Source organism: Chamaea fasciata, unplaced genomic scaffold, assembly GCF_029207755.1.
Source record: "Chamaea fasciata isolate MVZ Bird 193981 ecotype frontalis unplaced genomic scaffold, bChaFas1.0.hap1 SCAF_4, whole genome shotgun sequence".
NCBI classification, from domain to species: domain Eukaryota; kingdom Metazoa; phylum Chordata; class Aves; order Passeriformes; family Sylviidae; genus Chamaea; species Chamaea fasciata.
Window position 1 is genome coordinate 34,626,801 of NW_027094089.1, and position 15,050 is coordinate 34,641,850.

The 15,050-nt window shown below is 35.9% G+C and overlaps 1 protein-coding gene across 1 annotated transcript in view; it reads left to right on the forward strand.

Moving 5' to 3' along the window:
• Positions 1–15,050, forward strand: part of ADGRV1 (adhesion G protein-coupled receptor V1) — a 223,856-nt gene that overhangs the window by 71,001 nt on the left and 137,805 nt on the right. Inside the window, exons 38-52 of the mRNA XM_066182497.1 lie at positions 631–794; positions 1,333–1,426; positions 4,075–4,153; positions 4,776–4,914; positions 5,442–5,583; positions 6,023–6,285; positions 7,740–7,915; positions 9,944–10,068; positions 10,923–11,089; positions 11,173–11,316; positions 12,207–12,314; positions 12,821–13,073; positions 13,731–13,850; positions 14,030–14,252; positions 14,717–14,921. Of these exons, the coding sequence (XP_066038594.1) occupies positions 631–794; positions 1,333–1,426; positions 4,075–4,153; positions 4,776–4,914; positions 5,442–5,583; positions 6,023–6,285; positions 7,740–7,915; positions 9,944–10,068; positions 10,923–11,089; positions 11,173–11,316; positions 12,207–12,314; positions 12,821–13,073; positions 13,731–13,850; positions 14,030–14,252; positions 14,717–14,921 (2,402 nt within the window). The remainder of the gene's footprint in view (positions 1–630; positions 795–1,332; positions 1,427–4,074; positions 4,154–4,775; positions 4,915–5,441; positions 5,584–6,022; positions 6,286–7,739; positions 7,916–9,943; positions 10,069–10,922; positions 11,090–11,172; positions 11,317–12,206; positions 12,315–12,820; positions 13,074–13,730; positions 13,851–14,029; positions 14,253–14,716; positions 14,922–15,050) is intronic.

Consider the following 15,050-nt stretch of genomic DNA (forward strand, 5'->3'; position numbering starts at 1 on the left):
TTATTAAAACAAAGATTCTTTTATACCTTATGTTTTATTTCATACAGATTAACTTTGAATTTCATTTGTCATTTTATCTCCAGGATCAATCTCTTTAAATTTACAATTTGACTTTGGCAGATTAGTAAGATGTGTCTTTATTACTAAAAAAAAAAAAAAAATTCTAGCTTTTCCTTTATTAAAATTTATCAATGTGTCCCCTAATATTTATTCTCTAACAACATCTATGTCAGTCTTTCTGGAAAGGAATCTAAATTTAGAACTCTCCTTAGAACCTTTCTTAGACATCAGCTGTTCCTGAAACACTATACTTCCTTTGACACCAAACCTGGTATTAATAATACATTAGATGTCCCAGGTATGTAGTATAATACTTGCAGTTCCCAGCACCTCAAATATATGAATACATTGGGTCCTAATGCTTTCTGAGTCCTTGATCTTGGACAAATCATTAAAGGCTGGACTGAAAGAAATAAGTCCCATTGGTTTCAGAGTAGTGTTTTAATGCTCTGGTTTGTAGTTAGTCTTTTCTTTTCTTCAATGAGCATTTAATCTCTTTTCTTTGTCTCTTCTAGTGAGAGTTACATAAGAATTTTAAAAAATTGGATTTTTTGGTCACATTTTGAACAGGTGCTATCAATGTTACATATACCACAGTTCCAGGATTGGTCTCCTTAAGTAATCAGACAGAGGAGATCTTGGCTGAACCAGGAGCTGATTATGTAGCTGTTTCTGACTCGGTGATTTTGGAAGAAGGAGAAACATCAGCTGCCATAAATGTTACTGTTCTAGAGGTAAATTCTATGTCCTTTCACTCTATACTTTTTTGTATGACAACTGAAAAGAAATAGTGTAGAACCTGAATCTTTCAAGCTGTATTACTTGAAGTTATCAATTTTACTGTAATTTAGAAAGACTGTTTTGATCTTTAATGGCAAAATCACAGAAGGACAATTAATAACAGAAAACAGTGCTACTTATAGTTAAATGAATTTTAACTGTCTCATTTAGACTTTATTTTCTGATATGCAGACCAGTGTAATTCATTGCTTGCTACAGGCTCTTATATTATCAGTGGTTGCTATTTGTGCCGTTTAAATTGAGCAGAAATTTATTCACGTCTAGTTCAGTGTTACCACAATCTTTTCCATTAAATGTAATGTCTTGCTTCATAATTACCATTTAATGTAAAAATGTTCCGGGAAAATGGAAACAAATTAATTCCAGTGTTGCTATAAAGGTAGAGACTTCTACTGTGTTCCTTTTTGGCAAATTCTGTGATTGTTTCTCAAAGAAAATGAAAAGAGAATTTACTGGATTTGTGTTTTTTAGGATGATGTACCAGAAGTGCAAGAATTCTTCTTAGTTAATTTAACTTCAGTGGAACTTATCATGAACCATTCAACTTCGTCCCCACCTAGGCTGGGTAAAACAATTTACAAACAATTATGCTAATTTTATTTTTATATCAATTGAATGCACATTATATGACTTTGGCATATTATTATTCTACTCGCCACTTCCCAAATAAGACAAAATGAGAAAGGGTATTCTGCAAGAAACATTGTAGAACATCAAACATAGTCATTATTGCACACTAACTTCTTAGTTTTAAAAGCCCTGTAAAAATTATAAGACAATTTTCACAGAGGAGTTACTTAGTAATTAGCAGTTGGAGAACACAGTTATCTCAAAAGTTGCATTGGCAATATGTTAAGGTGGTTTTAATTTTCTAGTAAATGAGTGACACAAGTATGTACTAAGAATTCCTTCAAGTAATTCCTTTGCTCACCCTTTCAAAAGTATCTTTTTATTACTCTTTATCAGATTTACTTTTAGGAGTCATGATCTACTGTATTTCTTCTCTTCCACAGATCTTAAGTTTTTGTTTGGTTATTTACATCCTCATTTTGCTGCTGAACTCAGTCATTGGCTGTCATTGGCTTTAAAGACAGCTGGGTTATCCTGTGGCACCAGTGACTGATTATGCTGATTATTTCTAACATCTTCTATGACTCTCTCCCTTTCTTTGCATGCGTATTGAAGTGACAGAGTTAATTCGTTACAGACTGAAAGGTAACTTTCAAGACTGATTGTGATGGGGAGACATTGAGCTGTGATTAGTTGAGTCTAAGATTTAAAACATAAGAAGAGTAACATTAAAGTATGAAGGCTTTCCTGATTTAAGTTGTTCTGTCTGCGGTGTAATCTTACCTTCTGCCATAAGTAGTTAGTAGTCTGAGTCATGACCATTTGACTCTGTTGTACTCAGGATGATGAGATAATAGTTTTAATCCATGAGGGAAAAGTCTGTCCTCATTATAAAATGTCACAATTTATTCTGTTTTCAGATTATTTTCTAATCTTGTTTTCCCTTTTTGTATATTTTCTTTGTTATGAGAATTCAAATCCTTGTTTGTGCAATGCAACCCCATAGAAAATCTTTAATTCTATGTGTCTAATATCAAAAGTGATGGGTGTTCTTCACATGATACTGACATGCAATTAATTGTACCCATCGGGAATATATAGTAAATGCTGTCCCCGTTTTAGCCATGTACCTGCAAAATGTGATGTAGGTCTGGATGTCAGTGAGACACAGTTAAACACATGGAACTTAAGTGACCTTTATTTCTGATCTGAGACTTCATGGATATGGAGCAGAAACAGCAAACATAAGGACAGTTCTGTTTTCTTTGTGCTGCTCTTAATCCCATCACCCAGAAAATGTGGAAGAAAAGCCCCAACTCTGATATAAAATTGGAAGGAATTAAGGGAAAATTTTTGATACTTGAGAATGATGAAAGAAAAATGAATAGTTAATGGATAGAAGAAAGACTTAAGATGGGCTAAAATGTCAGGAGGGCATCAGGGGAGAGGAAGGATGCCAGATATGAAATTAGTGCTCTGATGTTGAAAGTGAAGTACTACAGATGTTGAGTGATTTATGACATGACAAGGGAAAATATCAGTTAGGAACCTGAAGGGTCTATATGTGCTGTAATCCTTATGGATTTCTAAACCTTTCTGCTGACTGTGTAAAGGTGTTGCAGCGACTGCTCATGTTCATCACTGTCTCATAGTGACAGGTTTGGATTGATGGCAGTGATCTTTTACCTTTGTTCAATTTTATCTAATTTAATAGAAATTTCTCTGATGGATCTAAAAATAGTATAGTTACTACAGATTTAGTGGAGTCAATTTGGTTTGTAAAACTTGTCTTAATTTCTTTTTAATTTTTATTAAAAATTTGACATGAATTGAGGTAGTCATGTGATGCTATTTAAACAAAATAAGGCATTATTTTCTCAAGAGAACCAAGTTCTGACTGTCAAATTTTGATCCCTGAAATTAGTGGAAATTGCTGGCATTAATCTATTATTCAGTATTTTCCCAGGGCAATACATGCAATAATCTTACAGAATTATTGTGAAGATACATGTGTTTTAATGTAGTGATAGAGTGTTACAGTACATAAACTAATTAAAAGGAAATTAATATTTCTTTTTTTATAGCATAATCTGTGGTGTGTGCCATTAAAATTTATTATCAGGCACTGAAACATTAATACGAGATGATATACTGGATCATTTATTGTTATTTTCATTTATTACTATTTTTCCTTCCATAATCAGAATGGCACAGTCTGCAAAACATTAAATATCATCATAATAGAAGTGCACAAGGAATTGAGTCTTGATGAATTAAGACTTAATGAAAAATCTTGCTTCTGTTTTTCTACTTTTTCTCTGCCATGGGTGATTTTTTTTTTTTTTTTTTTTTTTTTTTTTTTTTTTTTTTTTTTTTTTAGTGCATTAAATGTAGTGGTGGTAATTCGAGGCACTTGGATGCCTTGTCACAGTTCTAATAGTAAGCTAGTAAAGACAGATTTTCTTCAAGCCTTTCCAAGTATCCTGTCCTCTTCATTTTCCTCTCCACATTTTGGAAATGGAAAATTATGTATTTCTTCTACAAAATTAGTAAAGATATAAAGAAATGTTTCTGTTAGTCTTGAACATAATGAAAATGAACTCAGTTTTTCTTACATACTTGTCCTTCTGTTTTCCTTTTTAGATGTGGAGGGTTTAGCTTCTCAAATTATTATTGATGCTAATGATGGAGTAAGCGGAGTAGTTGAATGGGAAAGTACCAAGTGAGTATTGTAACCTTGAAGAACTCCCTATGGAAGTTAATGATTAGTGTTGTCCAACTATTTTTATTTTCAGTTAACAGTAAAACTCCTATTAATAATAGGATCAGATCTTTGAGATGACAACACATCATTCAGTTCAGTGGAACTGGAAAGATAATTCCCACAATGGAAACCAACATTTACAGTATGTTTACTCAGAAATCTCATGCTACCATGTACATATTTTCAGTATTTTCCTTTGGTATTATGAACTTCCGTCACTCCCTCAAGCCTCCATCCAGTGCCCCAGCCTCTGCATCCATGTAAGCAGGCACACTGGCATCTCCCAGATCTTTTTCTCTGAGTTTGAGGAGGTGGGATGAAGGCATCCATGCTCAAAAATGGGCTTAATCTGCCCCTAATAAGTAAGGGAAAAGGATCCTATAGTTCAATTCCACTTTGATAAGAAAAAAATCGTATAATAGTTGCATTAGGCCAGTGGTAATGATGCCTTATTGTAATAGTGCCTTTTTCCTAAAAGGTAGAGGAGATGATTTTAAGTGAAAATATAACAATTATCTACTATCTTATTAAAAGAGCGTGCTCAGTGAGCACTGAGAAATTGTCTTGGTTTTTGTTTTAGTTTTGAAGTTAATGAATCTCACGGGAATCTGACCATAATTGCATACCGAAACAAAGGATCTTATGGAAATGTGTCTGTGTTTTTTTATGCCCAAAATTTGGAGGCACAGCTGGGTTTGGATTTTAATGTGATCTCAAGGGTAAGAAGCAAATTTTAAATCTAGTAGTTTTCATTTCTACCATCTTTCTCAAAAGAACATCTTCTTATTTATTCTGCAGAATGGTCACTAGTACAGCTAGATTTCTGAACTCATTTCAGTTGCTCTGATCATATGAATAGAGGGAGATAGATTTAGTCATCTTATTTTGTCTTTCTTTTTTAATACTGAAGCATTTTTAAATATAAGGCACACTGTAAATTTTCAAACATCTATTTCAAATACAATTTTGCTTAGACAAGAGCATATAAGATTTCATGTAAGTTTTAATATGTTTTGAAACAGAACTTTGAAAGTGAATTGCTCTTGCTTGTCCTCACTCTGCACTGTACTAAACTATTTGACTGTTTTGCTTCTTTTTCAATCCATTTATAGGGACATAGAAATTACGCCTCTTCTTGATTCTTTCTTCCTCCCTAGTTAAGGCAATTCTGCTTTACCTTAGTTTAAAATTTCTGTGTGCATTATCAGCTATTGAATATTCAATGCTTTCTGTGTTTCAATGCTAGACTCTTTTTTTTGCTGATGGAGAAAGGAATAAATCTGTTGTTGTTGTGATTTGTGATGATGATATTCCTGAAGGTGTTGAGAAGTTCCAGTTAATTTTAACAAACCCCTCATTTGGCCTGGAATTAGGGGAGAATACAACAGGTAAAACTTAGTTTTGATGTTCTCATTCTTCAGTATTGTATCTCAGTCAGTTTAATTTCATTCTTCTGAATAATCATGTTTTAGAAGACACCAGTTCACTCCTATTGTAAATTATTAAACTCATTTTGAAAGTTCTTAAACATCCCTGTGAAAAATGTAAAACTAACAAAATAATATGTAAATTAAGGAATCAGAAAATGCAAAAGCTGGATGTTTTAATAAGAGAGTCTAGATTGTCACTTTCTAGAAACCCTCCTAGAGAAAGCAAAATACTTACATATTCTGTCAAGTAATATCAGGGACATAAAAGCAATATACAGCTATTAAAGAAAGAATGAAGTTATGTATATATTTATTTATTTGTATATGTGTGCAATTATATTTTTACTATGTTACTTGAAGCATATTTCTAAAATTTCTCATATTTATTTCTCAAAAGCCACAATTACTATATTTGCCAATGATGATGGACATGGAATTTTGTCGTTCAATAACAGTGATCACTTCTTCCTAAGAGAGCAAACAGCTCTCCATCTGATGGAAAGTGTTGCAGTATTAAATATTATTAGAGAACCTCCTCAGGGAATATTTGGAACAGTGTCTGTTCAATATCTTGTAAGTGAAATTAATTCTTCAGAGCCATCAGTGGATTTGACCCCATCTCAAGGATACATTGTGCTGGAAGAGGGAGTCAGGTTTAAGGTAATATGATAGTTATAACGGAAAAAGTGAAGAAGGCTTTTTTTTTTTAATTTTTGAAATATTTCAGCCATTTTCTTTTCATGTATTAATTTTTTATGTTTTCCTTAATTCTCCGAATAAACTGAGTTGTGGGAGTGCAGAAAAATTGAATGTGCTTTTCTGTAGATATTGGTCTCTTTGCAATAGTTCAGGTAAACTGAAAGCATTATAATGGGTATATAATATGATGTGTGTGTAGGACCATTTATTTATATGTGTTCAGTACGTAGCTGAAAGACAAACTTTGACATGAAGGCATAATTTACTACTGTAAATAATTGCAGTGGAATTAAAAATACCATTCCTTTATGGGGCCTGAACTGAAGAGAGTATGCTGCAGCAAAGGCAAAAAATAAACAGCTTTCAGAGTTTTAGAACTTACTTTGAAACTTACTTATTTTTCTGGCACTGCTTCTGTACTGTCCCCACAAGAATGTCAACTAGATGATGAGCTACATTAAGTGTGTCAATAATAGGTTAGTATATGATGGTTAGGTGAGTAGAATCTGAAACAAACATTCCTGGAAACACTGGTTTTCAGTTTATGAACCTGAAATGCATTTGGCACCTCAGTGACAGTCAGTTTAGCATATCTGTGAGAAGTAGGGATTAAAAGATTTCTCAGTGCAGTCTTTAAATATGGTTTATTGCAGAAGTAAATAGAGATCTAAAATGTTGTAAGCTCTATTTTAGTTCCAGATCTGTCACTACTAAATAATTTTTCTAAGGCAAATCTACATGTACTACTGTAACTTTAACCTCTTTGGGTAATGGGGAGAATGACAGTGAAAACACCTACTTCTTTCTAGACAGTTCTCTGCTGATATGAGACCATCTTGAGACAATCCTTTTCTTATCCGCTGTGGTGCAGTAGAGGGAATAAAGCATCAAGAAGAGAGTATTTCAAATAGTCCCTTATTGCCTTTTTCTCCTTCTTTGATGCAAGTATCAGAAGTGTAACTACCCGGTTGTACATGAATTACTTCAGTTGACAACTAAAGTAAACCCAACTTGACTGAGCTGCATTAGGGGATCAGGTAGCTGTATGGGAACCTATGAATTACCAAGGAATGTGTGGAGTAAGTAAAAAACAGAAGTATGAAAAAGGATCAAAACCTTTTGCATTTCAGAGAATGTTATGATAAGAGGAAAGAGGAGAAGAGAAAAATAAAAAGAAAGTGGATATGCTCACATTAGTGTTGCACTAATGGAGGTCACCAGAGGGATTAGTTTAGAACCCCAGCCTGGACTGTCCATGCCTTACTCCTGCCTTCTCCAGTTTCAAGAGCTCTTGTTGTGCTGCCCTGCTGTCCAGAGCTGTTCAGAGAAAGAACAGAAACAGCAGCATGGGCTGAATAGCATTGCCATTGTTAGCTGTCAACTCTCAGCAGCTTTCTATGTTTATTTCTTGTCAGACACTGCATATTTCTGCAATCCTGGATGAAGAACCAGAATTGGATGAGCACTTTATTGTTACCCTGTTCAATCCAACTGGAGGAGCCAGACTAGGCACCAGAGTGCAAACTATGATTACGATATTACAGAATCAGGCTCCACTGGGGCTTTTCAGCATCTACCCAGTTACTAATAGGTACTGAATCCTATTCAATTAAAATCAAGTTTTTCATATTCCATAGAGATGGTTTACCTTTAAAAAAATTAGTAATCCAATTGTAAAATTTATTATTTTAAAAAGTACACTGTCAAATACTATTACTGCTATACAGAAGAATAGAAAAACACTTAAAATGGACTGTTCACCATTAGAAATGTTGATTTCTCTATGCATTTTGCCTTGAAACAGTACTTCATTAGTCCCCAAATGTTTCACTAGTAGTAATCGATATTAAGAATTCCAAACCATAGACCCGTGCCCCGGGAATCAGAAATTTTCTAATTTACCTATTTTTTTAAGCTTGTCTAAGATACACCCTCACTCAGGGCTGTTTTTCAGAACAAAATGAGCCATCTTACTTGGACAAGCACAAGAAGCGACCCTTGGGAATCTCATGAGGTTAAACAAGACCAAGTGCAAAGTGCTGCACCTTGGTCAGAGCACCGCCAGTACAGTCTGGGGAGTGAACAGATCAAGAGCTGCCCTGCCCCAGAGGACTTGGGGTGCTGGTGAGGGGCTGGACATGAGCCATCCATGGGCACTCCCAGTCCAGAAAGCCAAGTTTGTCCTGGGCTGCGTCCAAAGCCCTGCAGGCAGCTCCAGAGGGAGGGGGTTCAGACCCTCTGCCCCCTCTGGTGAGACCTCACCTGCAGAGCTGCCTCCAACCCTGGGGTCCTCAGCACAGGAAGGACATGGAGCTGTTCGAGCAAGACCAGAGGAGGCCACTCAATTGATCACAGGCATGGAGCTATGAGGAAATGCTGAGATAATTGGGATTGTTCAGCCAAAGAAGAGACAGCTTTGGGCTGACCCTATTGCAGCCTTCCAGTACGTAAAGGAAGCCTGTCCAAAAGTTGGAGAGAGACTCTTGGCAGGGACAAGTGACAAGGCAAGAGGCTTAAATGGCTGAAAACTGAGAGACTGTATGTTTAGATTAGATATCAGGAAGAAATTCTTTACTGTGAGAGTAGTGAGGCACTGGCACAGGTTGCCCAGAGAAGCTGTGGATGCCGTATCCCTGGAAGTGTTCAAGTCCAGGTTCAATGGAGCTCTGAGCAATCTGGTCTAGTGGAGGATGTCCCTGCTTATGGCAGGAGAGTTGGAACAAGATGGTCTTTAAGGTTTTTTGCGGCCCAAACCATTCTGTGATTATATGAATGTATGATATGGAATGATGTTTTCAGAAATCATTCAGCTTTACCCATACAGTTAAATTTCAGGCTGGTTGTAGTGGTTTGAAAGCAAAACAAATGAGAGGCTCCAAGTTAAATTTCAGGCTGGTTCTAGTGGTTTGAAAGCAAAACAAATGAGAGGCTCCAAGTCAGAGATACAATTTAATAGGAAGAAATGAAAAAAAAGTAAAATGAAATAGATGCAATAATACAAAAGAGCACTGACAGAGTCAGAATACAACCTGAGCAGAGTGATGGAAGCAGTCCAGATGAGGTGGTCTGGTAGCTCTGTTCCTCTGGGAATCCAGTGGATAAGGGGCCCCTGTACTGTCCCAAACCCCAGATTATATCCAGGTGAGAATGCTTGGTTCCTCCCCTGGGCGGAGCATCTCACAATGGCATGATGGGTCATGCAGGGGGTCCTTGATGGCCCATTAAACAGAGAGAGCTCCTGGAGGCAGTTATCTGTGAGTCATGGGCAAGGCATCTGATGGGCCATTAACAGAAGATAGTGGCCCAGAGGGAGGGGGTCTGGGTAAACACTGCCCCACCTGGATTCAACAGTTCATGAAGATGGTGATAGAATACTTTGTGCACATCCTATACTACAACCCAAGACACTGGTTTAAGATTTTTTTGAATTTCCCATGATTTCATCACAGTCTTGTGTGAAGAAATATTGGGCAATCTTAATTTGTATTAGTATCACAGAGCTAACTCAGTATTTTCTTTCTATTGCATATTCTATGCTGAAAGTGTACAGTAAGAATCCTATTCTTATATTATAAAAATAATATTTCTTAAAATTTATTTTCACAATTCTCAAATTTAGGACAAATATCTTCACAGTTGAAGAAGCGAACACTACAGTTTATTTGAAAGTTTCACGGAGTAATGAGCTCAACGTGTCTGTGAGTGTTGAGTGGGAGACACTGTCGGATACTGCGTTTGGCATTAGTACGTTCACTTCATCAAGAGCATCCTTTGCTATTTTCAGAGTGGAGATAGCTACAGAGTAACCAAACATACAGGAGATATAACTTTGGAATGAAAATTCATTTATAATATTCCTAATATATCAAGATTCATTAATCTTGGGATTCATCAAATCTTGGTTGCTTAAGAGTCATTGTCATCAGCCACTACTGCCAGAGTTTCAACAATCTGTATTGCTCTTTCTGTTGTTTATATATTTTCACAAGGCCTTTGATTTATAAAATCTGTTCTTTACTACCTGTAATTCTGGATTTTTCTAATATAATGTAAAAGACACAATTTTCTGTAAGAGTTGAATGACTAGGCAGTTTAAGAATATTAGTGCCATGACTACTTCTTGTGATGACAGAGAATGAGGATTGACACATTTCTAGTTTCTTTGTCACTTTTTTTTCCTCCTATCTAGTTAATTTTCTCACTACTTAAATTCCAAACTGAGTCACTCTAAATCACACTCAAATTGCCTATGCATGTCCCATATCTAATAGTAGTATATGAGAAATTAATTTATTGTTTAACTCACAGTACAACCTCAGTGCTATAACATTTCCATGCATTTACATGCACTTATACCAACTATTAAAATAATCAGAATATATTTCAGGCATTTAGAGCATGGTGCTAAAAATGTCAAGATTGTGGGTCTGACCACTGTACGAGCCATTCACTTAAGAACTGGACTTGATAATCCTTGTGGGTCCCTTTCAACTCAGAATATTCTGTGATTTCTGATACTAGATTTGGTTTTGGCAAATAAATAATGAAAATGGTGTTTTAAAAGACCTTAAATACTTTTTTCTTATACTGTATTGCAGGGGGTAGTGTCAGTGTTCTGTCTGTCTTGCAAAACTTTGTGGAGGAGTCAGCAGCTAGCTGGTGTTTCTTTCCATCAGAAGAAATCCTGTATGGTGTGCTGTTGCGTTCACCTCCATCTGTGTTTTCTACTCTCTACCAGTGGAAAGGAGTTTTTGTTGCCATCGAGGTAAATGCTTGCTTGCCAACACCAACCATGCTGCTTAGTGAAATCTCGACATTTCAGTTCTACTGTTTTTGTTCCTCTCTCAGAATTTCAGTATGTGGAATCCTAAAAGCTGTGTGTCTTTCCAAATCCATGACTCTCCCTACCTTGTGATTACTCATGGAGGAAGCAGTCGAGAAGCTTCCAACAGCAGTTTGTATGCATTCATGCCTGGACGAAAACTATTGAAGGTAAATCTGTGTTACTTATAAAATCATTAAATAGGGGGGTTAGAAAGGACTTTGTGAGGCCCTTCTGTCCCAGCCATGTTTTGGGAAAAAGGACTCTGTTCTCAGCTAGTTTGTCAACTGTACACTGCATGAGTCAGTGATGTAATGAATGTCATGGTTTAGGCCAGGACAGGGTTAATTTTGCAGTAGCCAGGAGGGGCCATGGCTGGAACCCAGAGGTTATTCCATACCACTTTATGTAATTTTCTGGGGATGGGGGAAAGGGGCCCTCCCGGGGGTTGGGGTAGTGTAGGCGCAGTTCATGTATTGACGGGTTGTGCATAGTGAGCATTTTCACATGTGAATCTTTGCCTCTCACTCTCTGCTATTATTATTGTTGTTTTTGCTGTTCATTTTCTCATCCCCGTTGCTGTTTGCAGTAAATTGTCCTTATCTCAACCCGTGATCTTCACCTTTTATGCTTCCAATTCTCCTCTCCATCCCACTGCAGGGGGGTGAGAGGAAGAGGAAGCATGGTTTGTAGTGTTTCAGTGGGAGCACTAAATTGAGAAATTCCATTCCTAAACCATGACAGTTATTACAGCTTGTTGACTAATGTTTTTTATAGTCATAATTTGAGGGTGAGATAAAATGACCTTGGAAGCCAAGAAAGAAATTGTGGAGAAATGAGGTCATAGTGTATTTTCTGAAAAATGTATGACAAGTAATATTATTTTTTTAAAATGACCCCACATATATTTTTAAAATTAAAAAATTACATCTATGACAATTTTTGAATGTAGTTTTATGTATGTTTTATATGTAATTTTAGAGGTTTTTTAAAATATGTGTGTATATGTATAAACTTGAACTGACTTCCAAATACCATTTTTTCCATATTTTCCTTGTAGCTGCAGACCCTCTCTATTTTGAATGCCACACTTGTCAAACATTTTGCTGTGGATGAGGAAGACTATTTGGTTTTTGTGAGTGATACCACCAGCTTCAGTTCCATCCAGGTTAGAATAACACTTGTCTTCCATGGCTTTGGTGTAGGTAGTTTGGTTAGTTTTCAGTTTGAAATATGAAGGAAATATACAAAAAAAAGCAAGTATATATTCCCGAAAAATTAGTTATGTTTCTATTACAGATTTATGAGACATAAAATTCTAGACTTGTTTAAATGTAACAACCCTTCTTACATTAGCATGTAATTTAGACTTGGTTTGATTATATTGCTACTGTCTTTTCTATTTTGAAATCTATTACGTTAAAGAACTATAGGAATAGAAAATAGCTTCTGACCATAAACCTGTTCATCTGAAGAACAGGAACAGGTGCTTGCAGTAAGGTCATTACTTATAGTTGCTTGTCAGTGCGGTTCCACTGTAATGTGGGATCCACCACAGAAATTAGGAATTCAGTTAATTGTAAGTCTTTCCATTTTTTCATCAAATCACTTAATTTCTTTTTTTCTTAGTGCATGTTATAAATATATAATAAAATACATTTTATATTTTTACAGGTTTTTCAGTGGAATAAAGATAAATTTGTGCTGCATCATCAACTTCCACTTTACAGAGCTCTGAGCATTGTCTTGTTTCCCCGTGGAGGCATTATGTACTTATTAGTTTCTTTGTCAAATACCAGCCAGAATGTGGTCTTGTACCAATGGTTGAATAATGAGTTTAGGAATCTTCATCAGTTACCAGGAAAAGAAATAAAACACATGGAGGCCTGGACTTCTGGATCTGATATATATTTAATTGTTGCAAAAGGTATTCAGCAGAAAGCAAACACTGAGTTTGCTAAGTATGTCCTGGCTTGGAATAAAAGGGGTTTAGATAGAGATTAAAATATTGCTGGAGGTGACAATTTGCTGAAAAGAGCCTTTTCAAAGTAATCTGTGTTTTTTCCTTCAGAAAATGAAAGCATTGTGTTTGTTCTCAAGTATTTATGAAACTAATGAAATATTTTCCCAAGAACAATAGGAAATAATAACTCCATTCGTCTAGGTGCTAATTGCACCCTTTCTAAGCTTTTCTGAGTTTTCTTGTATGCAAAGATCATTGTTCAGCAAAGAACTTTTTTTTACAAGTATGACCCTTTAGACATTGTTTTATGTCAGCATCCCTATGACTATTTAAAAGTGTATATTGCAGTCCATAGGTTTTTTTGCACTTAACTGTTGTCTGCTGGGATTTTTAGTATTCTTATATGTGAATGGGTGCAGAAAAGCCCTTAAATTATGTCATGGAATGAATCATCTAATGGGATATCATGCTATGGAGTTATGCAAGTAAAAAGGAAGATACAATCACTGATCTCTCTTTGTAATTAAAGCCGCCAATCTCTGCCTTTGAATGGCCACCAGTGTGTGATTTAATTAACAAGCAGCAATATAATGCAGGTTTTGTCATTTTTCTCCTTTGTAGAAACTGGAAACTCTGAAATTTTCGTCTGGGAGACAGGGCAGTCTACCTTCAGACACTTTCAGTCTCTTCCAGTCTCTGCTGTAAGAAACATCCATGTGTTCATGCCTCCTTCAGGTTTAGGTGAGATTTCGTTTAGAGTACTGGAATTGAAGAAATGTATGCATTCAATTTTCATATTATGTATCAGATTTTTAAGAGGTACTTTAACAATTGTGCTGCCAAGGGCATTTCTGGTGTTAAAAGAGCTTTTAAATATATCACTGAATATTTCTTTTTTTTCTCTTCCTTGCTCAATGTAGTTCACATCCTACTCTCTGGTAAGGACTCAACAGCACTGTACTCCTGGAACTCAGAAGGGAACCAGTTCTGTCTGATGCTGGAAGCTCCATATGCAGACCATATCACTTCCACTACTGCAAGGTCTCTGAACTCCAGCAAGAGCTTGATTGCTCTTTCCATAGAGTCCAGCTCCCAGATTTATGAGCTGACAGCTATCTCCAAGCAGTCAGATTTTATACCTAGGTAGGTTTTTTGGTCTGTCTCACAGCTCTTGCATTCCTTTTTCCGTGATCGCCTTTTTGTTATAGTGGAGACCATTATAGACACCTGTGTGTGCTGTGTTTATTAACACTAAAGAGAACTTTTCACAGGTAGCCTTAGGATAACTTGAAGTCAAACTTCTCACAATTTAATTTAAAATATGGAATAGAAGGACTTGCAGTTAAACTCGATATTGACACTTTTTTTAGGATAAATTAAATTACATTACATTAATAATAAATGCCAGTTACTATATATTCTATTGTGCTTAAAAAAAACCCCCAAACAACGTTAATCCCACAACCTTTAAACCTCATTGACTTACTCAGGAATATAAACAACAATTTCAGCATCAAAAATGCTCTTTAAATTTTCAGTAGTGCTTTCAAAGTTCGTTTATCATATCCTCAGTTTATAATTACTTGATGTGTTTGTTTGTATGCTAGTTCAGGTGAATTGGTATTTGAGCCTGGGGACATGGAAGCTGTGATAGCAATCAATATACTGGATGACATCATCCCAGAGGAGGAAGAATGTTTTCAAGTGCGGCTGAAAAACCCTAAAGGAGGGGCAGAGATTGGTGTTCACAGTTTTGTTAACATAATTATACCTCCCAATGACAATGCCTATGGAGTCATTGCATTTGCTCAGGTAAAACTCTTAAGGTAAATCATTAAGATATGTATATATAATTTCTGAATAATGGAACACAAACATACTAATATGGCATGTGACGGGATTCTTTTTCTAAAGTCTTGTAGCGACCTGAGACAGAAGGGC